The sequence below is a fragment of the Nanorana parkeri genome, unplaced genomic scaffold (assembly GCF_000935625.1).
Source record: "Nanorana parkeri isolate BGI_ZX_2015 unplaced genomic scaffold, ASM93562v1 scaffold1444, whole genome shotgun sequence".
Lineage (NCBI taxonomy): Eukaryota > Metazoa > Chordata > Amphibia > Anura > Dicroglossidae > Nanorana > Nanorana parkeri.
In genome coordinates this window covers 95,411-122,972 of record NW_017307712.1, presented here as the reverse complement: position 1 = coordinate 122,972, position 27,562 = coordinate 95,411, and the positions used below count along the sequence as shown (strand labels likewise).

General features: G+C 41.3%; 1 protein-coding gene across 2 annotated transcripts in view; it reads right to left on the bottom strand.

The window, feature by feature from the left end:
* Positions 1–27,562, bottom strand: part of PARP2 (poly(ADP-ribose) polymerase 2) — a 43,515-nt gene that overhangs the window by 304 nt on the left and 15,649 nt on the right. For both annotated transcript variants that reach the window (XM_018570029.1, XM_018570030.1), the window contains exons 7-18: positions 26,691–26,741; positions 13,496–13,592; positions 13,340–13,415; positions 12,170–12,272; positions 11,916–12,078; positions 11,043–11,181; positions 10,867–10,930; positions 9,693–9,827; positions 6,952–7,079; positions 4,120–4,219; positions 3,178–3,276; positions 30–154 (exon numbers count right to left, since the gene is read on the bottom strand). In XM_018570029.1, coding sequence (XP_018425531.1) covers positions 30–154; positions 3,178–3,276; positions 4,120–4,219; positions 6,952–7,079; positions 9,693–9,827; positions 10,867–10,930; positions 11,043–11,181; positions 11,916–12,078; positions 12,170–12,272; positions 13,340–13,415; positions 13,496–13,592; positions 26,691–26,741 — 1,280 coding nt within the window. The remainder of the gene's footprint in view (positions 1–29; positions 155–3,177; positions 3,277–4,119; positions 4,220–6,951; positions 7,080–9,692; positions 9,828–10,866; positions 10,931–11,042; positions 11,182–11,915; positions 12,079–12,169; positions 12,273–13,339; positions 13,416–13,495; positions 13,593–26,690; positions 26,742–27,562) is intronic.

Genomic DNA, 27,562 nt, shown 5'->3' with positions numbered 1-27,562 from the left:
ACTCAGTCCATACAGTTTCTAAAACTTACTGTTTGATAGACTTCTGTGGGTCTGGAATACTACGGCCAACACCTTTTGTGCTGTGTTTTCCCTTCAATTGTTTCTGAGCATCATAATCTGCAGCTATAAGCTCATTACAGTTACCAAGGGCCACCTGAAACAGAAGGACATATATCCAATACGCATGACTTTAATATTTAAAAATGAAAGGTTTACGAAAAGTGAATCTCAGACTCGGATTCATTAAAAAGCTTTCCGTGCGCTGTTCTATTTGTGTAAAGCGTGCAATTCATCACTGTCTAGAAGATCAAAAGTTTTCAGCCCAAGAACAATCTCCAAAAGGAACCAGAAACAAATTCCTGCTAGTGCCCAGCTACCTAGAAAGTAGGAGTATAGTCTCATAAGGGGATTACCATTTAATATCCAGTTATACACTGAGTGGCCAGACTCAGTTATACACTGAGTGGCACTTCGTTGGGCCACGAGATGACTTCTTTGGGCCACGAGATGACTTCGTTGGGCCACGAGATGACTTCGTTGGGCCGCCTCGAGATGTTGAAAGGCGATGCGAGGAATCTGACACTGCACCCATATCTTCAGAAAAAAATCACTTCTACTGTCGTGGTAAACAACCTGCTTCCCTATTTATAATGGTCTGGCCCTCTAGCAACTTCAGCGCAAAATTATAGCTAATTTGCCTACAAACGTCACGCGGTCATAATAATCTGGCCACTCAGTGTAGAAGATGTATGTCCATGAAAGGTGGGATTTAAGAGAGGGACGACAGAACAATAGGATTGTTGTACTTGGTGTAAAACTCTTTTCTTGTAGTCCATTGAGGATCACAGGACGTAACCTTCAGGTTATAATTGCACCTGCAGGAAGATTGGACACTTTCTTTAGACCAGTCCAGAATAACCCCTCCTACTGCTTACATTTTCGCAGAAAAGCAGTCCGAGAGTATGATCATAAACACAGAGACAGGACCTCAATGGACTCCAAGAAAAGGATTTATGGTTAGTACAAATCACGTCCATTGGAAAGTAATAAATATCAGTATAAATGATGGGTGGGCAACACATGAAAGAACACTAACAGGCCCCAAAAAACAACAGAGAATTAGGGACTGCCTGCAGCTCAAGGAGTCGTCTGAAGGATCTCATGCCTAAAGTTGGCATTAGATGAGGCTGTAATGGCCATCTGGTGAAAACTTAGAGAATGCGTGACAAGAAATCCAGATGGCAGCCTTGCAAATCTGGGAAACAGCTGCTTAATGCCAAGAAAGCGCAAGAAGCATTTGCAGATCTAGTAGGGTGTGCCTTGACAGGAAAGGGTAGAATCCAATCCTTGAGTCCATAGGCTTACATGATGATCTGCCTGAGCTGGTGGAATGAGGAGGGCTTGGGAATGCGCTTGGGGCCTCTGCGAGCAGAGTCAGCATATAACTTCAGTCATAAATTCTTGCATGACCTAAGTCAAATCCTCAGCTGAGAGGGCCCAGCTACACCTGAGAGAGTCAAGGAGGACTCCAAGGACTAAACAGACTAAGCTCAGAGGATAACGTGATCCCAGGCTGCAGACGTTGGCACTATCAGAAGGTGCACTGCAAGCAGAACTATAAGTAGAATGTGGGCTGGGGGTACCGGGTACACTGGGACTACTCCCCCAACCCGTGTCTAAAATCAGACCTGTTACAACCACATAGCAGTAAGGAAACAAAGGCTCAGGTTAAAAGGGAAAGGCCTCAGGTACACACAAATTGTGGACAGCTAGTAGCAGGTGAGGTTCAAATGGCTGGAGGTCACTAAAGTCATTGTTGGGCAGCAGGAATAGCTTGAAGTTTGGCTCTTTTCAAACAGGAGTAGCAGTGAGGAGATGCTGTATGGCAGGAAAGCATGAGTGTGTGACACTCCACCTAGTGGATGACAGCAATACTCGGTCCCACATAATTTACCTCTTTCACAGCAAAAACCAGAGGGAGTGGGGAATAAAAGGTGGCCAACAACCTAAGTAATCGAGGTAGTTACTGCTGCATGGACTGGCCGGAGTACTTACTGAATCTCCAGAGATAGGGAAAGTGCTGAGGCAATGTCATTGGCTTTGAACCTGGAAAGTGCTCAGCATCTTTTACCAGAATATCTCCACACATCCAGTCCAGCAAGGTCAGGAAACGGTACTTCAAAAACCAGACTGAGAACTACCGTGCTGAAAAGCTACAATCGAAGAGACAAAGCTCTAGCAGTAATATAAAAAAGAGCTGTGATTGAAGAAGAAAAAAATCAAAGTCTTAAAGTAGTATTAAACGGTCAAACTTTTTTCAATAATGAATCCAGATCAAACAAATATACATTGTCCAGCAAAGCATTGCTGTACATTTTTGCCCAAACACTTACAATCATCATGTTTCTGAACAGCTGCTTCCAATTTTCTCAGCTTCCCTGAACTTCCTGTGCAGTACAATATCACAAAAGGACAGTGCTCTGCTTGACAAAGGAGTCACTCTAAAACAGGAAGTCAGGACCAGTGCTCAAGGGACGAGCTGATTCTGCAGGAAACTAAAACTTTTAAACATCAAGGAGCCGCATCCATTGTAACTGATTTAATCAGCATTTGGAATAGGTCAAAATTCTTTTACTCTAATATCACTTTAACACGGCAGAGCTGTAGAAAAGACATCCATCCTCCTAGGACACTAGCAAAAAATGAGGCACGCTGGTAGTGGGAGAGGTCATCGTAAGCTGGTCTACAGTTTTTTTGTTTGGCGGTGTCCAATACTCCTGTAGGCAGCAGTATAAGGTTAAAGACCTGTGTCCCTACCTGGAGGAGGAAAAAAGAAAAAGCTTTTACTGACAACGGACTCTGGCCACTGCTGTAGCACTAGCCCCTGCTGCAATCACATTTCTAGCTATTAGGTTCAGTGGCTTACGTGCATCTTTGTTTAGCGTTGTCTGTATTATATTTGATAAGCTATGATTATTAGCTTTACCATGACAAAGTAAATAGGTAAAAGAAAGTACACAATCACCAAGGCAGAGCTGAATAGCCAAGCCAAGTGTTACCCTCATTGATCATTAACAATCCCTTTCAATCGCCTCATTGATCATTAACAATCCATGATCAATTCTCATTTCTGAAAATCAGAATTACCAAGTGTTCGAAATTCCCAACTAAAATTACCTCACAAAGTAGAAGAATTCCCACATTCTTATCACGAGAGGTGAAGCAGTCATTTGCACTCTTTGAGGAGACATCAGCAAAATAAATTCCTTTGCCAAACTAAGGGAAAAAAAGAAGTTGAAATAAATATTACTTGCAACAACATTCATCTATTTTTTTATGTACTTATAACTACAGCAGAAAGATACAAAACTGTTTCAGAAGCGTGGGGAGACTAAAACATACTCTTGTCAACAACCTAAACAAATTGCAGGCAAAAATAAAAAGAAAATGGTTTTACGTGCAGTGTTTGTTTTTTTCCCCCCATTAATAGTTTTTTTTTTAAATTTGCAATGTGCCTTTGAATTTTCCCAAAAAATGGACTACTGCAGGAAGCGTCAATTACCTAGCACAGCCCCCTGCCTACTTGCATGTCATAGCCCTCTCTTCATCTGGGAGTATCTAAATACTGTCTGAGCTCCTCCACCCCTCCGTTAACCTCCCTATACAACCTTTAATGTAGCTGTCGAGAAAACAGCAAAGGGGAATACTATAGAGTGTCACTTGAGTAACAGTTCAGAGTCTGCTGGGGCAACTGACATCACATCCAAGATGGCAGCACCCAGCAGAGGTCTCAAGGTTTTTGAATGTCTACAGAAGGGAGGCTTTAAGAGGTGAAGAACATGCATCAAATACATATCTCTCAATGTATTTCTTGTTCAAAACCTAAATAAAGAATTTATTTAAAAAAAACAAAACATATCTTATGGGAATACGATCTATACATATCTATGGGATTATTTTGTTGAAATTAATAGTCTGGCAACAGGACCTCTATAGCTCCCCAGAAGGAACCGACATTAGTTTCATCCAAGTGTTATGATGTGTAAGCTACTACAGCATATACTTCTGTTGTATTTGTCAAGATATGGCTCTTTAATGTAGCAATAATCTGTTACCTACCATATACCCTGTTACTGGGGCTTCTGGGGGAGCCACACGCAGACCTTGGCTAAGGATGCCAACCCAGTTAGACAGACGAGATCCATGCCAGAGAAGCATTCTTTATAAACAGAAACATTATAATGATGAATCTTTTTTTTCTATTTTACCACACATACATAAAACTCTACATAGCAGGCATATTACATTAACAAGTTACAAACAAACTTCTATTCTTTGAATAGCCCTATGAATTCTACGGAAAATAGATGAAACAAACAGAATCAGATTTTTGTATTGGCTGTAAAATCCTTTTCTTAGAGTCTATTGAGGGACAAAGGAAGTCTGCACCTTGAGTTTATACTGCTGCCTATAGAACGGATGTACACTGGCAAGCAAGGAAGGATAGCAAGAAAGATAGCCCTTCCTACTACCAGCATGCCTCAGTTTCGTAGCAAAAGCAGTACAGAAAGCATGATCATGAACACAGGGGGACAGGACCCCTCAATGGACTTCAAGAAAAGGTTCTCACAGTACAAAAATCGTATATTCTTCCTTGTTCATTGCAGGACATCTTCACTTTCAAAATGTCCAAAAGCAGTCTAAATGAAGGGGTGGCAACAGAGCAAACTAAATATTACTAGGCCCACTCGAAAACGACAGAACTAGGGACTGCTTTCAGCTCAAAGAACTGCCTGAAGGACCTTACACCCAAAATCAACATCAGAAAAGGGCAGAACATCTATGTGTGGAAAACATGTGAACAAAAGACTAGGTGGCAGCCTTGAAAATCTGGGAAACAGAAGCCTTATGCCAAAAAGCCAAAGGAGGCACTCACAGATTTGACAAGAGTGTGCTTTGACAGGAAAGGGTAACCCCTTTCTTTAAGACCATAGGCTTGGATAATAGTCTAACTGACTCACAGTTAGAACTTCATCCAGGCAAAACACCCAGGCGGAAAATCTCCCTATGATGAACAGGAGCCAAACAGAGGGACGGAAAACCGATTTCCTGGTTGAGATGAAAAGTCAAAACTACCTTAGGTAGGAACAAAGTCCTGAACACCAACACCCCCTTGTCCCTTGAATACATCCTCCAGCGCACTTGCCTCAGGAGGTGCTGGCTACAAGAAATATCAACTTATGAGTAAGACTGGAAAGAGGAATATCTCTGATGAGTTTTGATTAAGTCTTAATCAAGAAATGGGAAGCTAAAAGTCTCTGGAACAAGATAGCAAGACCAGAGATCTGATTCTTAATAGTGCTGAAGGCCAAAGTAGTAGGAAGGCAAAGACTTATACCACTGAGGATTTCTTGGGGCAAAATCTTGCCCCTACAACCAAGGAAAGTATGCCTTTCACATACGGTGATAGACCTTGCAAGATGCAGAATACCTTTTAGCATTGTGGGAATAACCGATTCAGAGATGTTCTTGTTTTTTTTTTTAGAACCTGGTCTTTAACAGTAATGCTGTTAAAGTCAGCGACATTGAAGCAGGATCGTAAATCTGTGCAGTCAGTCAAAGTCAGCAAACATCTGTGATATTTGGCCCATAAGGTTCTGCATGACTGCAGTGAAGCCCTCTTTGGATAGAGTGGAGGAGGTGGCTATGCCCGACGCAGGTATGGAAGACTCCAAAGATGACAGATTCTAGAAGCAGAGGACATGAGGGTATGAGGCAAGGTATCAGGTTCTTACAAACCCATACGCTGGTAGCAGTTGTAGGATTACACAGCGGGGTAGGGGACTAAGTCACTGTAGGTGGGCAAGATGAATGTATTGAGGATCAGAGTTCAGCATGGCTCTTGCAAGTTTGAGCACCAGCAGGGTGATGCTTTCTCTACACTGAACCCCCTTCTGTGGTAAACCAACAGAAAAAGGGTAATTTTAAGACACTCAGCAGACTAAATGACAAGGTAGCTCCTGGTGCTCAGCCCATATGGCCTACTCACAAGGTGAGTCTTAAGAGACAGGGCATTTGATGGAGCAATGTTGTGGAACTGGATAGAGATCCGCAGCTAACCTTTAGTATGGAGTCTGGAAAGTGCCACAAACGAAACCCACAACATCCATTCCAGCCAGTCCCGGGTACGGAACTTCAAAGCTAGCCAGTGGAAAGGCCAATCCGGATGGCTGCCATGTAGGGACTAGCTCAGGCAGCGATAAAGAAAATATGTCCATCCTCCTAGGACACTAGGAAAAACTGAAGCATGCTGGTAGTAGGAAGGTTTATCCTGGACTGGCATATAGTTTCTTTTGTTTGCCAGTGTCTCATCCTCCTCTAGGCGGCAGTATAGCAGAAAGGTGTAGACTTTCTATGTCCCTCAATGGACAAGAAAGAAAATTCTGTATTGAATAAGCTAGACAGTGACTACCGGGATAAAGATTAGTAAGCATATTTTTCCTTCTCACTCAGGGCCCATTTACACCATATGTGTTGTGTTAGGTTGCCTTGCAGCCTCACAGTATAGACAAGCCAATCTGCCTTATGTCCTATTAGTTCAGTTCACATCACTGCATTGAAAAAAGTGAGACATGCTGCATTTTTACACAGTGCAGCATGTTGCAACACCCTATATCGCAACGCGCTGTGTAAAGTTTAATGAAATGTAATTTTGTGACATTTCAATAAAGTTACAAAAAGAAAACAAAAAGGTGAACAGTGAAATGCATTGTAATCAGAACATCAACCGGTTTCCTTTACAGAGCACATGGTATAAGGCAGGCTGCTGATGTGAACAAGCCCTCAATGTAATCTAAATACAATGTTTCTATTGACATTAACTCACACCCTTGAATTCTTTAAAAACCAGACAGGGTTCTGATAATTTGCTGTATATCTTGTAATACAGACCTGTTGGGGAGTTCTGCTCGGAAGTTGCTCTCCTCACCTTCTTTTTTTAGCCGGAAAACATTCATTAAGGTCATAGTGTAATCATTATGAGTAGAGGCATGCGTTGTTTTCAAGTAGCACTCAATAAGCTGTTCAGGAAGATGCAACAAAAACGTGTGTCAAGTTTGGACTAGAGATTAGTAATCTTATCCACAAAGAAATCAGCAAGGATCTTTAAAGCAAAACTATAGGCAAGCAGCTAAATACACACATGTAATACATATGTGTAAACTGTTACCTAAAAACAGCTTTGTCATTCTGTTTAACCCCTTCGTGACGGGAGACGTACACTGTACGTCCAGCCACAAAGGGACCAAATGACTTGTCACGTACACTGTACGTGGCGAGTTATTTGCTGCTTTAGAGGGCTGTTAACGCTGAGAATCAGCTTTTAACATTCATTAATGGATGCCCTTACTACAGAGGCATTCATTAATGAAAGGGTTAACCTTTTTCAGACACCCGATACCTTAATATCGGGTGTCTGAGAGTCAAAGCAGAGGGACACACATGCCGGCTTTTGCCGGCATTCTGACAGCTCGTATAGATCGAGAGAGCTATCTCTCTCAAGCTTTTACTGGCTTTTTTTTTTTCTTTCATGAATAGATACATAATGTGTCTATTCCTATAATGTATCTATTCCTGACAGAAGAATGTTTGTTTGCTGATCGTTGTTGCAACAATCAGAAAACATTTAGTGACAGCTGAATCCTGAACTGCTGCAGGATCAGTGTCACTAACTTATTATCGGCTGTTCTGAAGTTTGAAGCAGCCTGATAATAACCAAAAATGTATTAATTTATCAAGCAGTAACAGTGAGATTAATTCACAATGACTGCTTGATATAATTAAATAAATAAAATAACATTTTTAAGTTTAAAAAAAAGTGAAAAGTGTAAAAAAAAAAAAATTTTGTAAAAAAATAAATAAAATAAGGGACAAATAAATGAATGTATTTATTGCATTTTTTTAGCTGTGCTGGTTTTGTAAAAAAAATACTACAAATCAAAACTGGGAAAAAAGTTTTTTTTTTAATGTTTTTTTCCTCTTTTTTTTATATTTAATTTTTTTATATTTTTATTTTAAGTGAGGCTTTAGACACACATATGTGATATAAATATGTAGCCCTATCTGTCCTCTAAAAAACAATATATAATATGTGTGGGTGCACTTTGTAAGAAAGTATATTACTGACGTGGAAGAATCACACAGCAAAAATGTCAAAAGTGTGTCAGTCATTTACGAACAGAAACTAAAAACAAGCTCAGTCATGAAGGGGTTAAATCAAACTTGTGAGTTATGTACCACTGCAAGAAAGCATCTCCAGGTCCCTGACCTAACGCCTCTCTACTGCTATTAGAGCTGATTGGATAGTAATGGAGCAGCACACACTGATGAGGATACCGTTCTGATTCCCTCCGACCATCAGCGAGCTCTCTGTGCTAGAATGGCATTATGCAGTACAGCCTGACTGACTCCTAGTCTGAGTACTGCTGAACAAGGGATTACAGGAGGCTAATAACGACAGTATGAGGTAGAATTCAAAATAGAGTTAATCCTTTAATAAATGTATAACTTGATGAAATGTGGGTATTTTATGTTTGCTGATAGTTCTGTTTAATGTTAAAACATTAAATATCCATGTGCCACATATTTTTTTGAGTTGATTCATGTAAACAATCATAAACATTGCCTTTGATGACGTAAGGCGGAGTTACCTGACGTGGCAGTGAGGGGATTGGTATTGACAGAAGTGTGCATAACGCTAGCGGCGTCCGGATCCTGACTCACTTGTTTGCTTTTAACTTTGGATGATTTGGAAGTAGGATTATAATAAAGATTGTATTCCTATAAGATTGGTGTGCACTATGTATTTTGTACTTCTTCCTATGTGACACTGCACAGAGGGGAAGATTGCTGAGATTGGCTCACCGGAGAGAAGTTTCCATCAGCCATTGTATATATGGTGTCCTGCCTGTCATTGAACGGGACCAGTGCTGTATGACCCACTGTGGGGGTCTTTGTGGAAGGTGAGCATTTAAACTTCACAGCAAAGTTGAAGATTTTGTTTTCTTTGATTGCACATCTTACTACAGTCCCTTTGAGCACTGGAAATAGTTTGGACTGTGCACTTTAATATTATGGTGATGTTGCATTATTGTATCACTGTGTCATAACATTGTACACAGCCTTGACCACTCACCCCCCCTCCCGGTCTATTTCAAATTACAAAAGCCAAAAGAAGGCTGGCTATTGCACCCTCCCACTGAGCAGAGGAGCGGAACTGAGAGACAACTTTCTCCCTCAGGTCTGCTCCTCTGCACAGTGGGTTGGGTTTCAATAGCCAGCCTGCTATTGGCAATTTCAGATTAAAAAAGCCAACAGCAGTCTGGCTATTGCTCCCGGCTGCTTACAGCCACATGTGGAAGCTAGCCGGCAGGAAAATGGGGCTACGCAAGGGGGTTGCGCTGCGGGAGGGGTCTGGGGGGTGCAAGTAGCTGGTCTTGCCCAGGGCACAAAATGGTCTAGCACCGGCCCAGGATTTGAGTGAGGTTTTGCTTAGCGTGGCACATTTTGTTCCATATTTGAACCACAAACATGGTTTATCTGTAAGTTCCCCAGCTACAACAGAGTGTACAATATTTGGCACTGTAGTGCAAGTGGGGAATACTTTATAAATCAGCATGGGAAAAAAAACGTACCTGGAATTCATCTGATGTTTTACCCAAAGGCTCCAGTGAGCATTGTAACTGCCGATAATGCCTGTCCAGTGGGTGCTCATGGGAGCCGAGATCCATACTTGCCAGCTTCACTGCAATTTGAATGTCACCCAAAGCCTGTAGGGGTCAGGGAATTTATTTTGAAACACTTGATTTAATATGATTGTTTACAATGCAGTAAATAACATATGAATAGAAAACGTTGTAAACATCAATGGTTTACTGTCTGAAAGTTTTCCACAATTCGAAAGTCATTTAGTTGCATCTGGATCTCATTGCACATTCTGGCTGACGCCCTGCTTTGGACTGGGAACACACCATTTTTTAGGTTTTATTTTTTATAAAAGAGCTATTATACATGGGACTGCATCAGATAATGTTATGGGTCTCTAGTAGGTCATGGCGTAATCAAATGACCATCAGGCATCATCTTTACTCCTGGGGGGTGAAAAATCACCCCTCTCACTCTCTGGTGACAGGTCTGCCTTGTTGAGACATCTAAACCCCATGTGCTGCAGACTGAGATTGAGCACAGAGAGTCCCTCAATATACCAAACACACCACTATGACCAAGAACCAGGGAGTACTCAGGAATAAACATCTCCAGCCTCTTTCACTGAAGGACATGAGTGATTGCAAGTTTGAGTCTCTTCTCCTCAACAAACATGCGTTTCTGAGCATGTTTGTGGGTTCAAGATTGAAAATCATGATTGCAGCCAATCAAAAGTGAGGGGGGAGAGGCTCTGACAGTACACCACCTTTATAGGGACCTCCACACTTATTTAGTAAGCTAATCATACCTCTTTCAACTTGCAATGGAATTACAAATGATGAGGCCATACAGTTGTGTGCATGTACAGCTTATTCTCTAATGGAAATGCAGGCTTGGCAGTAGAGAGCTTTTCTATTAGGACCTATAAAGAAAAGCCACACTTGCACAGCCTTGGTAGCACAGAAAAGGGCCCAGCACTGAACTTCATGGGCCAAGTCAACCGCTGATCTGAGTACGCGGGGGTATAAGGAGCATGGGGGCAGCTGTAAGGCTTTGTTTATAACCAAATTGTGCCTTTTAACTTGAATTCTTAAAGACACTCCTACCTCATATTAACAAAACCATGCACTTAGAGGGTGTAATAAAGAAAGTTGCAGCTCTTACTTCTAGTAGTCGCACTTTCAAAGCCAGCTCCTCTACTGTCCTGATTAATGGGGGTGTCTTTAGTCTAAATAAGGAGAGACCAGAAATTATCGCAAATAAATGTATTGAAAATTGTGGTCAGGCAACAAAGATCAATTTCTTGATATCTGCAGAAGTAAATGGATATAGATATGTACCCGAAATCATGTGGAATTCTGGTGTAAAATTCATTGCAGGCTTCAAGAAGATGTTTGCCAAACTTTTGTTGTTTAATACAGTTCTCAATACGTTGCAGGGAGCTGTACCCCGCATGGATCTGATCCACAGTGAGCTTTCCTGGAGAAGACAGAAAAGTTACCGTATATACTCGAGTATAAGCCGTCCCGAATATAAGCCGAGGTACCTAATTTTACCACAAAAAACTGGGAAAAAGTATTGACTCGAGTATAAGCCTAGGGTGGGAAATGAGGCAGCTACTGGTAGATAGATACCAATAAAATTACATGAATATTTATTTAAAAGAAAAATAACCTAGCTCTGTAAGTGGAAAAGGGGGTACAGGGCTACATATCATGTACTACGGATCATTTAACCCATTCATATTAGCAGAGGATAATTGTAAATCTATTGTTCAGTGCACTCTATATGTAGTATATAGTACATGTACATATAGAGTGCCTGCAACAATACATTTACAATGATCCTCTGCTAACATGAATGGGTTAAATGATCCATAGTACAGGGCTACATACAGATCATTTAATACATTCATGTTAGTATAATCCGAGCAGGGTCATCTGGCAGTCTCCGGCCACCTAAATTAGGATCCGGAGACTGCCAGATGACCCCGCTCGGAGCGCCACCCACCGGAGCAGCAGTGACGCGACGCTTGGCGAGGTAAGTAAGAAGAAATGACGCTGACTCGAGTATAAGCCGAGGGGGGCACTTTTCAGCAAAAAAATGGGCTGAAAATCTCGGCTTATACTCGAGTATATACGGTAATTTTAAATATATAATTAAAATGACTAATTCAAAAGACAGTATAACCCTGGTCAAAGCAAGTGTCTTACCCAGAGGTGCCTTCTTTGTGTCATACTTCATCTCTAGCACAGTATCTTCCATGTTCTGCATGTTACAGATAAGTTGGATCAAGGCCTGAACCAAGTTGTCCAGTTTGCATTCAGGTTTGGGAATGTCAGATAGCTTGTCAACTTCCACAACATTTTTCTCTTCCTATGGGCAACACAAACATAACGGGCGTTAGTAAACAGATCAGAATTTTGATTTGTCACACAGGAAACATAAAATATGTATGCACATGTACCTCCGTGGTTGTGTTATAATCCAAATGCAACATGTCATATTTACCAGGAACCTTTTCGAAATTTCCACGCTCTGACCAAACATTCTTGGTCTTATCGAAAAACCTGATAAAAATATGTATCATTTAAAAATGTGTAATAACTGCAAATTAATTAGCACAAAAAGTTACAGTAATGTTGTAGTTATCCCAGACCTACCACAACTTAATGCGTACAGAAGAAGAAGCATGGGGACCTTCATTCAACCAAATCCTCAGTATGAAGGTGGCATCTGACTGAAAGCTTCTGTTATAGACTACCACTACACAAGTATGTGGAGAAGCGGTTGCTCACGTTGGTTGAGTTTTGGTAGGAATCCCTGACCGCATAGCAATGGGAGGAATAAGATTCAGACACTATGACACTAAAATTGACAATGGCCTTAAAGTGACATTAAACCCTCAGTTTAATGTCACTTTAAACCATAAACCAATACTGTAATGTGTGCCTTACTGTAATCCATGGTTGTTTCCCTTCTCTTTGCTGCTCTTCCTTTTAAATCTGATTCTCTTCTCATGCTGGGGGGAGAACTTCCCTTTGCAGCTGACTGCCTCTTCCTGTAGTGCTGGCTCAGGTTGCAAACCTATACACAGACACCATGTAGCCATTCCAGAGACAAGGCAGTCTGCTGCAAAACAGAAGTTCTGCCCAGCATGAGAAGAGATACAGATTTAAAAGAAAGAGCAGCAAAGAGAAGGGAAACAACCATGGATTACAGTAAGGCACACATTACAGTATTGGTTTATGTTAAAAAAGGGTTTAAAAGGGTTTAATGTCACTTTAACTTTCCTATGACATTGGAGAGCAGAGGTGTGCAGCCATCGATAAAAGGCAAATGGGTTTCCCAAAGTGTGCAGATGCAGAGGACATGGGATAGTCTTAAAGCACTCTGATGTAGGTAGTCGCAACTGTGAAGGGGGGGTTGGGGGGGTGGAAAGCTGCACACTAGAACTACAGTGAGTTTTCAGCTGCATGCACAGACTCAGGGGGCACTCTGTGACTAAAGGAAAGTATACAAATTCAAAAAATACATCTTTGGACAATCCAAAGGGCTAATGTGCACAAATAATGCATAAAACAAACCGGTTACAGAAAAGAATAGGATAAAAAAAAAAAAAAGAAAAAAAACTTACTTCTTCTGAAATACGTCCTTTGCTTTTTGAAGGTCTCCTCCATATGAAACCAGAGAATTTTGACCCACCTTTCCCACTGGCAAAGAATACACATTAGTGGGCATTTGGTTAAAAGTAACTTTACTTAAATGCATATTAAATCTCGTGAAGACTCACCTCGTCCCCAGCGCATCCAGACAGAGAAACGTTTAGCGCCGTCATCTTCAAGCAGCTGGATCAGGTAGTACTTATTGTTATTAAACTGCAGGTTAGTCTACAGAAACAGAAGATTTGTTAATTGACTTTCACAATGAATTTCACAAAAGTTACCTATTTTTACATGTTATTTCAGAGGTGCTTGGTTATTTCACACAAGGTTTGCACTTTCAATGTAGATTAGGGGCCTGTTCACACTACAGCATTGCACAAAAGGCATGGAATCCATGTGTTTAGTGCACACTATTGCACAGCACACTGCACTGCATACTAGCTGCAATGGTGCATTGCTATTCATTCTGAATGGCACCCCAACGCACCTCCTGGAGGTTTGTTGCAACACATAGTACCATAACAGCGTGCCCTGCATGGCGGTGGGTAAAAAAAAAAGTGCATGCATTAGTTTTTTTTCAGTTTTCATTCAAGTTGTAGTATGATTCTATCATGTCCACCTAAGTTATCTTCGAGCCATTTAATCACTTGCAATGCAACCTTTTTTGGTAAGCAGCACAAGCTAGTACAGTACCAGGCCACCTTGCATGTGGTGCAAGTGCAGTGCGCTGTGCAATACTGTCCACTGAATGCACAGCTACTGTGCCTTTAATGCAATGCTATAGTGTGAACCGTGTTTATAGATGCATTTTTAAGGATTCCACCAAAAACAGACCAAAAAGGTTGCATGTACTAATTGTTCTAATGTGTAGGGCTGCAACAACTAATCGACTAAATTGATTATTGAAAAAAGTTGTCAACGCTTTCAATCATCGATTAGAGCACTACTATTCAGCAAAAAAAAAAAAATTCCACAAAAGCAGAAGCAGCCGTGATCTTGGCATTGTTTTTTTTTTTTTTTTCAGCTGGCACCCAGCTTTCACATACAAGTGATCGCGTCACCCGATCACATGTACGCAGATTTTAAAAAAAAGGTGCCGTCTACCCCACCCCCCGGCTATCCTGGCCTCCACTGTCCCTTGTGCGGCATGGCAGGTGTCTGCTGCTACATTGGAAGGGGGATCAGCACACTTCCAGTGGCTTATCCCCCCCCTCTGAACACAGAACCCAGAAGAGGACATTTCAGCCTGTAGCATTTTATTATATTCTACAGGGCCTCTGCCTTTAGAAAATATATATTTGGGGTGGTTTTAAGCAGTTTTCTAGTCAAACATTCAAATTTTAACATGTGTGTACAAAAATGAAAAAATTGCTGCGGACAAAAAGTGGTTTAAAAGGAGAACTATGAGGTGAGTGAAAATCACTCATCCTCATAGTTCGAGCCGACGTGTGACAATGAAACTGTCACAGGTCGTCTCAATAGATTGGGAAGTGAGCGAACACATACCATCGCTCGCTCACTCCTCGATCATCTCCCTGCAGCAGTCACGGCTCCCTGCAGGTATTCCCCCCCGCTCCGATCCTCCAGCGCTGACTGGAGGAACGGACGGGGAGGGGGCGGGCACAGCTGGCTCTGTCTCTACCTAGAAAGAGCCTGCTGTCACTCACGCAGTTGGGTGGATCTCGACAGCATTGTCAGGATCCGTCCCAGCTGCGGCGGTCTCAGTATAGCGCGAGCTGTAGGTAGCGGTATACCGAGCTTTGGGTCACGGGAGGAGGCTAGTATATGTCCTCACCTTACCCTTAAGAGAATTATGGAGAATAAAACACTTAGACCATAGACCATTCTACACGTTTTTTTTTTGTTTTTTTACTAAAAGGCAATAATTCAAAAATAAGAAGAAGCCATCATAAAATAAAAGTTGTCTAGTAGAGAATAATGGAAAAGAAGAAAGCAATGTAATATTTATATTGTGGCTTTGCTCTGCATATCCAAAGCTATTTGAAAATAGGTGGCCAATGACAGTCGTCACAAGGAAAGCAGCAACCTGCATCAAGGTATCTTGGCATTACTACTCTGTGTAATACAAAGCAACTGTTGCATTTCATGTTGCTTGTTGTGTTAAGAAAAAAGCAGTAATTTAAAGATTATAAATGGTATCCATAGATATACCTCATGCATACATTTTACGTATGGACCAAAAACTTAAATCTGACAATTTAAAAACACATGAAGCCACAGAATACTTGCAATCAGAGGCAATGAATAATGAATAAGGAAACTTGCTTATTGCAAATGAATTACTTTAATAACATTTAAAGAACAAAATATTTAACTATGCATTCATTTAAAAAGGTCCTAAAATCAATGCATTTTATACTGAAATGATCTGAAATCTATGAGGAGTTCACATTAGACTCACAGTGAAAACACAAAGGGTTGCTTGTTTGGCACACCGACCATTGAGTAAACGCCTGGCATTTTTTTAAAATCAATGACTAAGCATTCTCCGATTGGATGAAGGCAGTGAAGTCACGGGGTGGCAGGGGTGTATTTTGGGTTTTGATTTCAGTCAGAGTCGCTTTAACTGGTCACAGAAAGCAAAACCTGATTGAGGATCTAACCTTTTCCCATTTGATCTAAAACTAAAAACAGTTTTGGTTGGAGCTGGGCTTTGAAAAAAAAAATCTAGTGTGCATGTAAACTGTCTTATGCAGCCACTGTTCTTACATATGATACTAGTGCTTTGGAAACTACATTTATGTCTCCAATTTAACATACGTGGTTGCTAAGATTTTGGGCAACTGTCCTTTTTTTAAAACAGGCTGATGACTTTTTAAAGACTAATTCCATCTTTCTTACCATGTTTCATGTTACACCCATATCCAGGGTGTAACATGAAGCATGGCAACATCCGCAGCCCCACACCCCCAAAACGGCCCCCCTCTTACCAGAATCATGGGGTTCTTCTCCACGCTGGATTCTGTATATATTTAAAAATCAGTGTGGTTCTGTCCACACAGCAGCGTCATCCATTCACAGATCCTGTCAAAGGATTGCAGCAGAGAGTCTTGTAGTTCTCAAGTGTGGTAAAGTCACCGCACTTTTAGTCCCATTGACACTTCCTCCCACTGCTGCAACTGAAGGCACGTACCTCGGTGCAGACAGGGACTGGAGGGAGAATCTGCAGGAGCCAGATCATTGCACTTGCAATCCACTGACTTCGGATTCAATGGTTTGTAGGCTCCAATGCCAACCAAATCTAGAATTGCAAAGTTTTTCTTTTTATATTATGTGTGCATTTATTACTTGTTTTACTATGCTTTTTAAGACCAAAGTAAAAACTAATGTACATTAGTGAACACAAATGTACATGTTATTATACAGGTTTTATAGAGTGCCAACAGTTTGTGCAGCGCTTTACAAAATGGAGAGAGACAATACAGTTACAATACAATTTCAATACAATAGGGTTAGGAGGGACCTGCTCGTGAGAGCTTACAAACTAGTAGGAGGGGCAAAACTTTGTTACCAGGCAGAACGTGCATTAGACTAGGTACCAACGAATGAATCTACCTATATTTAGTCTTACATGACACAGGTGGACACACACGACACCTATTATGAATTGTTTTTTTAACAAAGTTTGAAATAAATTCCTCTGACTTTATCTAAAAATAGGCCGATGTATGAAAAGTAAGCCAATAGCAGACATTCTTTTTGCACATAACTAATCAGACCCTTGTTTCAAGTTAGGCCCCATTCACACTGAGCGACATGAAAATCGCGCGATTTTGAGCGATATTGCGCGACTTTTTCCTATTGGGCTGTATGCAATCAGGAGCAATAGCGCTCGAAATCGCTCTAAAAAAGGGTAATGTAGGAGCGACGAGCTACAAGCGATATTGAGCGACGAGATGTGAACAGCTCCATTGAAATGGATTGGAGAAGCTACATAGAGCGATATTGCGTGGAAATATGAGCGATAGCGCTGCGATAAATCGCTCAGTGTGAATGGGGCCCAATGAGGTAGACTGCAGAAATAACAGTTGGAAGCTAATTGGCAACAGCAACCTACAAGGCATGTTTCTTATACCACGCTTTCCATACATCGGCCCCAATGCTAATTAGCCAAGGTAGCAAACCTAAACACTGAGTATAAGGATATAAAGATGCTTCATGCTAAATTCAAGTGTCAGTTCCTTCTGATCATAATGCGGTCTCTCAAGTAGGGCTGCAACAACTAAATCGATATAATCGATTATTGAAAAAGTTGTCAACTTTTTCAATCATCGATTAATCGGCTTCCGATTAGTTGGCCCTGTTCACGGCTCCACACACGCTGCGCGCCACACTTCCTCCCCACCTCACCTCTGCCAGACTCGCCCTGAGCGCATCCACGCTCCTTTTTCTGCATTCATTGCTGTATAATTTTACACTTTCCATTTCACTATATTGCACACCACACTTTATTTTTTTACGTCCACCGCTCCAAGCTTGCTCCTGTGATGGACTGCAATCTCAATACAAACTAGTAGTCCATCCCTGGAGCCCTTTTTAAAATGTATTTTATTTTTTTATCCGATTAATCGAACTTAATAAATCGGCTAACTAATCGATTTTGAAAATAATCGTTAGCTGCAGCTCTACTCTCAAGCAACAAATACTTTATACATTGAAATCTACATCCAATGCCTGACCAGTTATGGTAAAAAATAAATAAATAAATACACTAGATAAAACAGAAATTGAAATAACTTAAGACAAAAAAGTTGGGAGGACCACTTCAGCAGGTTACTGCTATTGATCAGTGGTTTCAACTATACATTTGGTCTACAGTACATCCTGCTGGCAAAATCGGTTTTTGCAGGAAAACACTAAAATCACATGGTTTTGTGAAAGATCCCTACATCTGAAAAAAAAAACTCTGAATGCCATGCAGTCTAAAAACCAAACTAGACAGGGCCATGTGTGATTTATAAATGGAATATGTGAGGTGGGGACTATTTAATTAAAAGGAATAGCTTATAGTGGATTGGATAGACCCATCTAACTTTGATCCTTCTTTAACCACCTGGAACCGGCCACTGTAGATATACAGCCGTCCACAGCCCCATTGTTCTGGGAGGACGTCCCTGTACGCCCTCCCTTGGCTACCTGTGTGCACGACTGCAGAAGCCACTACTCCTGCTGTCATTCAAGAGTGGAGATCAGTGGCCTGAGGCACAGAGCCGATCAGACCGGTTCTGTAATTTGGTTATCACAGCGATCACATTGCCAAGCCCTCCCCTTCCTCTTTTATTGTAGCAGGGGACAGTAAAGGAAGTAAAGAATAGAGTCATCCATCCATTACTTCCTTATGAGAACAAGCTTTGGCCATTTTTATTTTCACATAGTTTTTTTATGAGTTAGAAAGCACTATGCTATTGTTATATGTTCTTTTCTGAGAGCATTATTTTATACAACGGATCCAATTACCAGAGAGACAGCACTCCAGTGATACCCTGCAGAATGGAAATAAGCTCAGTTAGACTTTAGTTTAAACACTAGCTCTAACCATCAGGAGAGAGGTGGAAGGTGGAGGTTTTGGATACTGATCACACTGCAAAGAAATTATGTTTCACTTTTAAGCATCAAACCAATTTACGTTGTGTAGATTCTTGGGGTTGACACTTAACACTGACTGTTATTCATTATATCACATATAATGAATTAGTTTGAGAATGTTAGAAGACAATTTATTTGTTGTTACAATTGATTGAGCAACCTTATCATTTTGTTTAATGACTTTATATAATTGTTGTTGGTGATAGCGCTGCACTGGTTTTGGTTTCAAAATGAGATGTCCAGTGTTTACACTTGCTACATCCATAAGCAATAGAAATCTGCCCATCTCTAATAAGATTACAGGCCCACTGTAACTTTTCCCATACTGCAAAAATGTTTGGTAGCTCTGCACGTACAGTGAAAAAAATGCTCCCTGTTCTATGAAGGGAACAATAACATATTAGTAGCAGGGACTTTCCAACCTGTTGAACAAGCTATATAAATCAATAACAAGCACGGTTAATGCTCCCAAGTGTTAGGGTTAGTTTACACCATAGGCAGTGTGTTCCGGTCCAATTCTGGCTGGAACGCACTGCCTCCGATTGCGGCCAGCTCACTTTTTTGCCAGGCAGGAGGGGGCGTGGCGGGCCATTGAAGTGAATGGCACTGTAGCCACACCCTCCGGCCGCAATGCAATCGCCCGCACGGGATCGCAAGGCACATTGTGCCTGCAGTGCAGTCCGATCAAAATGCTGCAAGCACTATATTGATCGCACCAGACCGCGGGGTTAGCTCACACCATAAGCAGTGCGTCCCAGCGCGATGCTTCAACGCCCCCTCCAGCCTGGCAAAAAAGTGAGCAGGCCACAATGCGAGGCAGTGCGTTACGGCCAGAATCGGACCTGAACGCACTGCTTATGGTGTGAACTAACCCTAAATACTGTCTGGGAAATAATCCCTGCACTGTGTAATAAAACTTTATATTTTTGATGTTTGAAAGACTTTATGAAAAATGCCTTTAATACAGCCTGGCATATCTTTTTGATAACATGTATTTATAAAAATGTTTTTCTATAAAGTGCTTTTAACAGATTATTTACCGACTTATTTATATTATATACATGCAATAAAAAATAAAATAAATAGGTAATACTAGGGTATATTCTATGCAAGGATCATAATGTAACTTGAACATGTCATAAAGAATTGCGGTTATCATCTGTACCACCTGCTCCCTGCATTTCACTGAGCGACACCCTCAGAATGCTGCAATGGGAAGACTGCATGTGCTGCAGCATCAGATATTCACGGTTGGCACTGACTGTCTCCCCACGTGATATTACTGCCCCACACAGAGTACAGACAGTAGCAAAAAAGCAGTAGCAGACGTCAAGCACAGAGTGCAAAAGTGGTAATCTTGGTTCTTGAGGAAGCGTTTGGGAAGTAGAGGCCACCGGATAGTGGTGACAAGAGGTAGCTGGTGCAGAAGGTGAAGTTATTATGCCTGTAGTGCCTGTTGCTGACCACTCCCTTTGGTGATGCTTGGCCAGGTGGTTTCGCATGGCCGTGGTTCCCAGCCTTCCTGGAGTAGACCCACGTTTTACCTCTCTAGTGCACAAGTTACAAAAGGCACTTGTGGCATTTCTTATGCCAATACTGGGGTCTTTTAGGTGAAAGAAATCCCAGACTGTAGATTTCCTTTGGGAGTAAGACGTTTGCACTTCTGTATTATCAATTTCCAAAAAACTGCGAGCAGGCACTTCATGTGGATAATCAGGGGATTCTCTTAAGTCAACAGTTTCATTTTCAAATGACTCAGATGGTGGAAGATCTGAAACTTGAACCTGAGGATCATGTTGAGCATTATAACCAGGCATGGACTGCCAGGAATGGTACTGCAGGGAAGGCTGATGGAAATGCTCTTGTAGTTGGTATTGGTATTCTTCACCAAGACGGTGATGTCCATAGTGTTTGGTTATCCCTTCCTGTTGGTGATCACACAACCAAATTAACACTGACTGTTCACTGTGCAACGCGTCATGCATTTTAAACTAGCAGATCTCCCTATGTAAGTTTCCCTGAGCCTTTTTATGCGACTCCAGCATGGTGTCATCTAAAAACAGAGTGTGGTTTCACTGAGGTTTTGATGTGCCTCCTCCAACACTGGCACCAACACTGTAGACCTAGCCATAAAATAGACATCTGAAATTATTTCCTCTTTAAGTACTCAGCACATTGCAGATGATTTCCCTATTGCCATCTCTGATGCAGAGCAACACCTCCCCATTTTTGTTGTATAAATGAGCAAGATATAAGCACACAACTATTCTTGACAAATGAAGACATGTATGACAATAGGTTTTTTGTACTCACTGTAAAATCCTATCCTCGGGAGTCCATTGAGGGACACAGCTTTGTCATTTTAAAGCCTAGGATATACTGCTACTTGCAGTAGAAATAGACACTAGGCACATAAAAAAACAACTTAAGACCAACCCTCTTGAGGCTATAACTCCTCCCACCTTACATCTTCTCAGTTGTAGCAAGCAGTCCAAAGAGAACAAATGCATCTAGGGCAGCACATCTGCCTTGCAGCAGAAGTGCTAAAAACTAAGCACTTCTGCCTTGCAACAACAACTCAGCATTTCTGCCTTGGAGCACTTGAGTCCTTGGTTCAAACTCCAGGACACTATCTGCATGTGTTTGGATGTTCTCCCTATGTTTGAGTGGGTTTCTCCAACACTCGGAAGGCAGGTTGGTAGGTTGTCTTCTTTCTGGTAGGTTGTCTGGGATGTGTGTGCACGTGTATGCATGTATGTGAGATAGACACCTTAGTATGTAGGCTCCTTGAGGGCAGGGACTGATGTGAGCACATGTAAAGCACTGTGTAAATTGCTGTCGCTATAGAAATGATTGTAATAAATCTGAGAGAATGGGAGAACAAAAATCGAATTTCTTTCTATTGTCTAGAGGGACACAGCTTGCTTATAATTAACCAACCTAGGGACATCGAAAAGCAATCCAAACAGAGGGGCTGGCACACAAAAAACAAACACAGGTGAAAGACCAGCAAGAGAAAACCTAAGCGAAAGGGAAAGCAAAAGGGAAAGCAAGGGCAATAAACAGCCATATGCAGAACCTTTCAATTAAAACTAGCATCTGCCAAGGCAGACACATTGAGCTTATAAGATTTAGAAAATGTATGTAAAGAAGACCAGATTGCAGTCTTAGGGATCTGAGACACAGAGGGCTGAAGACAAAATGCTAACAAAAGCTTTGAAGGTGGATATCGACGGTCCCACCACTTGTATGCAGCTCCGTAGGGAAGACCAATGTCAGGACTGAAGTTGCAAAACCTGACTGTGCAGCTTTGTCTGCACAGACAATGGCATAAGGTTCAATGCAACAGTCATCTTGTCAATGCAATCAGTATATAGATCCCTACTTTAGGGATTTAAACCAATCAGACAAAGTTTGGGAAAAAGTAAAGAGACAAGCATGGGCTGAAGGGCAGACCATACCAGGGAGTAAATTAATCGAAACATTGCTTACAATTTCTTGCCAGTAGGGTACTTAAAAGAAGGAGTGTCTTCTAAGGGAATGTCAAAAATGTTGTTACTTTGGAACGTTTGAGTCTATGAGAACCGAGTCCAGATAGGGGGAACAGTGGAATCCTCTCATTTTAAAGTGGAACATATAGCCTTGATTAGAAAGGAATCCGTTTCCTTCTGTTTAGGCAAGACAACAGCCAACTGAAATTCGGCTGATGGGATCTCCTCCTCTAGGGAAGAGAGGCACTCAACATCTAAAAAGAGTAGTACTAAGTCATTCCTTGCATAACAGAAGAAAACACCTCATCCATGAGAAAGGAAAAGGAATGAGCACCCAGAGATTAAACAGTGGGTTCAGAGGATCCGACTGGGGTCTGTAGGTGGCACAGAAGCAAGCACAATCCTATGCCTATTTTAGCCTTGCATAGAGTACAAAAGTGGTCCTGTTTAGGTGGTTTACCTGCAACCACAGAGGCCAGCCACTCTTTATGTTTAGTGCCAAAAAAGGCTAAAATAGCAGAGGCTGCCATGCCAGAAAAAAAAGAGACTCTTCCACGATACTTGCAGACCAAACATAGCAAGGCTTGAAGACAAGGTATAGAGAGGTGTATGGTTGTGATCACAATCAACTAAGAGGAGAACCTGCCCGAGGTATTACTAGGAAGAACGAAGTTGGCTCTGCTCCCTTATTGTCAGCAGCCAGGTCTGAGAAGAAGACAACACAATAAGCAGGGTGTCTAGTCTAAACTACAGTGTGATCTGCTGGCAGAAGCAGGGTATTGCAAGCTTCACAATGCTTGGTCGCTCCAGAAAGGAGAAGGAGGTGAGAAATTTAAAATGGCAGTTTGGGCAAAAACAGTGCCCAACCACCTGAGAGAAAAACCACTTCATTATACAGCCTGAACGTGAAGTGGAGGGTTTCCCATTAACAAACATAAACCCAGGTTGCATAAAAACATATGTCAAGGTATACAGAAGGGTTCAAAATAAGAGGAGATCTTAATTCCTCTTACAAAGAGCCCAGAAAGTTACAGTCTGAAACCTCAGTTCAAATAAGAGGAAAGATTTACTTAACAGAGCAAATAGCTTGCCAGCCACTCACAGCAAGCGAGTCTTCAGAGATGGGCACAGGAGAAAACTGCTACAACTCTGGTCCCAATAACTTCAGATAAACTGGCTTGACCTGAAAGCAAAGTCCTGTGGTAACTGTAGCACAGATGGGTTGTCACTGCAGGGCTGTGGCAGAGAAAACACCAGTATACTTAAACTGGGAAAACCTGCGCTTGTTGGGTAACTGAAGAGACTTCCAGGATTTCCAATATCCAGTACGAATTTACCAGTAGATGTTGATAGTAGAACAAAAAAATGTCCAAATCTGTCAAAAAATATAGCAGAAGGGAAGAGCAATCCATTTTCCTGAGGATACTGAGCAGAACTGAAAAGGTGTGAGGTGGGAAGGGTTATAGCCTCAAGGGGTTTGCCTTCAGTTTTCTACATGCGTAGTGTTCTTTTCTGCTGTTGTCAGCAATATAACCCTAAGTTCCTAACTTATCTTCAAGCTGTGTCCCTCAACGGATAGAGAAAAAGGAGATTTGGTATGAAAAATGTTTCTCAAATAAAATAGAAAAAACTAAAAACTATGTTATCAGTAACATTTAAAAAAAAATCATGTGGCTATCTAGGATTTTAGTTTGTATTATGGTATTCTTAACTGCTCTAACAAAGGTGTTCATGATAGATAAGGCACAACTGCGCCATATGCAGGTAAAGGCAGCAGGTTCCCTTTAATGCCTGCCCCACCAGCTGCACACACTTGCCTTTCCTTTCTTCCCCTACTGCTCTGTTTAGCCACTGAAGCCGGTCACCAAGAACCAGCACTGTCATGTGGAAAGTAGAGGAGAGAGTCACATACTCCCTCCTTACCTGGAAGTACCAGGAACAACCAACCAAAGCAAAAAATACTTTTTTTAAAGTAAAGTTATCCTTTATTTATATTTATAATTAACTCAATAATGATAACCAAATACTTTATATCAGAAACCGTTTTAGCGTTGTAATGAACGGGACAAATTGCATAATAAAATTAGCACTTTTTATCTACAGTACCACAAGTTACAATTTCACTGGTCAGTCTAGGAAAAAAAACCTTTTTTCCCCCTTATTTTTTGTCTTTAAAAAGGGTAGAGCCAATTCAATAAAGGGCCCATTCACACTGTGCCGCTCTCCTGCTTTGTGCTAAGGCAGGCTATTCAAATGAGTGGGCTGCCAATGCACCAGTACATTCATATGGACATGCAACATTTTGTTTGGCGCAGAGCATCACAATACACAGTAGAGTGTGACCCCGCATTGTGGTGCACTGCAATGCATCTGCGTCAGAGGTGCACTGGGTGCCATTAAGAATAAATGGATGATGCAATGTGCTAATGTGTGCATGGTGCGTTGCAGTAAAGTGCAGTAAAGTGCATGTTACCGAAATGCACCGGAACAGATCGGTGTAAACAGGGTCTCACTCCAAGAAGAAAATGTACAACTTATGTACCATAGGTAATAAAGTTAATAAGAAATGAATGCACCCATAGCTGAAAATTAAAAATGGCTCTTGGAGATTAAAGAAGAAAATTCAGGCAGAATAAAACTTAACTCTTGCAGTGAGGCTACCCCCACTCTGTAAGGGTTAAAGGCTCGTTTTCGTCTAGGGTCTACAATAACAAAGATATACGCACGTGAACTTCGGTACCTCCTGCCCGCTAGACTGGTCCCTCTAGCCTTTCTCCCTCTCTGCTCGAGTGATGGAATGTCTCTCAACGTCCTCACTTCCAATACACTGCATTATCCTTGGAATGCCAGAGCGGAGAGGGACTGGGGTTCAGGTCAGTAGAAGTTGGTCATTTTAGACCCTAGACAAAAATGAGCACTTAACCCTTGCGGTGCAGATTACATTTTATGGTGCCCGGAGTTCTTCATTAAGTAACTTTTCAGTTCTTAATTCCCTTTGCAGTGATTCGAGTTCCAGGGACCTTTTCACATACTTATCAAGTTCCTTAACAGCTTAACTGTAAAAGCTCAGATTTACACACACACAACTAATGAAGAATCAAATACTCCACACTCCCTTCTCTGTTCAGAGCAAACATACAGTATGTCTACACTCAGAGAAGACATGATATTCCTCTCTTAGAGATGAACACTAATTAGAAGATACAGAACATGGTCATTGCAAATGTACATTACTGTACAAAGGATAAACCCCATAGAGTTTAAAGTGAACTTAATTACACATCGATTTGGAACTCAAACGTTGTAACTTATCCAGGACTGAAATGTTGTATTGCATCATCATTTCCTTACAACTAAAAAGTAAACACCACAAGCCAGTACTACCAAGACGAATGAATACAAGTCCCACTTTTTTTCTTTATCCCTGGTGCCCCTCCTTTATGCTACAGAACAGCGACACCTAACCCAGAATGTTGGCCACAAACCCTCAGTCATTTATCCAGCACCAGCCAGGAGTTGAGAAGGGCTCTGAATGTAAGCAGGCTGGTAACTACCCATCCTTTTGCAATGACAGAGAAAAAAAAAATTCAAAGACTATCAGGGTTATTCACAAAAGGGTGAAGAGTTTGGAGAGGGCAGGAGAAGTGACCAATCTAGGACAATATAGCTGAACTGGAAAGTGAGATGAATTGGAGAATTGTTCCAAATAAGCTGTGTAGTCCTAGATTGTTCAAGTCTCCTGCCTTCTCCAAACTCTTCACCCTTTTGGGAATAACCCTGTAAGACATGCTTGACTGTGAAACAAAAGCTTACTTAGCTAAGCTTCCACATTACAGGAGTAGGGGGAGCTCCACACAGAATACAGAATGGAAGTCTGTATACGGACAGTGTCAAATGAAATGATAAATGCATCATGGAAATAACCTTAGAAAGGAATATAATTTACTATACATGCTTAGTAAATAATAATAAAAAAGTAAAATTATATACTAGTCTAGGGGGGGACATATTAAGACATCATTAACTGACCACTGACAACTTGATAATTCTAGAGCAAGGAACTGGCAATCTAAAATGTGATCTGCTGCCATTTCAGTACATATTTAGGGCTATTTAACCTTGATTGGTAACTGCTGAACTTGCTTTTAATTTCCAGTGACTCCATTACTGTAAAATTAGAAGACAAATAAAGTTGTCACATGTAATGCAAAAACTCAGTTCTCACCTGGTTTAACATAACATCATATACATCATCTTCTTCACAGAACACATGAGCCTAGAAGAAGGAAAATACAGGAGTTAATAAAATGTATCAGCCATGGCTACTCAAGCACAAAAAAAATCATTAGGAGGTGCACCGAAATGGAAATTTTAAAACCGAAACTAAAAAAAATGTCAGGCCGAAAACCGAAACGGATACCAAAAATGTTTATTTTTTTTAAATATTTTATTTTTTATAAACGTTTTACATTTTTTATACTTATTAAATATTTTTATTTTTTTAACTTTACTTTTAGGGGCTCCGGGGAAATATTAGGGGTCTAAACAGACCCCTGATATTTTCCTTTTAAAATAGAAAAAGAGATTGAGAACACAAAGTCCTCAATCTCTTTTTTTGTGTCCCCTGTTATCAATGAACAGGAATCCTCTATGAGTGTTCCTGTTCATTGATAACATGAGTACATTGTTTGTTTACTATAAATACAATTATGAATGAACAGGAGGTGATGTAGATCACTCCCATTCATTCATAATTGAGCATATAGTTAACATGCCATATCCTCAATTATGTACACACACTCAGCGATCACTGATCACTGAGTGTGTGTACCTTGCTTTTCTCTGACAGCTGTCACAGGAGGCTGATTGAGCGGTGTAGGGAGGAAAGCCCAGCCTCCTGTGACAGCGCTGTCTCCGCCCACACACCGCTCTGCCGGACTGTGATAGGCGGCTGAGCGGTGTGAGAGGAGAGACGCTGGCCGCTCACAGCGCTCTCGTCCTGCACTACTCGGCCAGCTGTCACTTTCTTTTCTCCCCGCTGGAACAGCGGCCAGCGGGGAGAAAAGAAACCAGGCATGCGCCGATGTATCGGCCGAA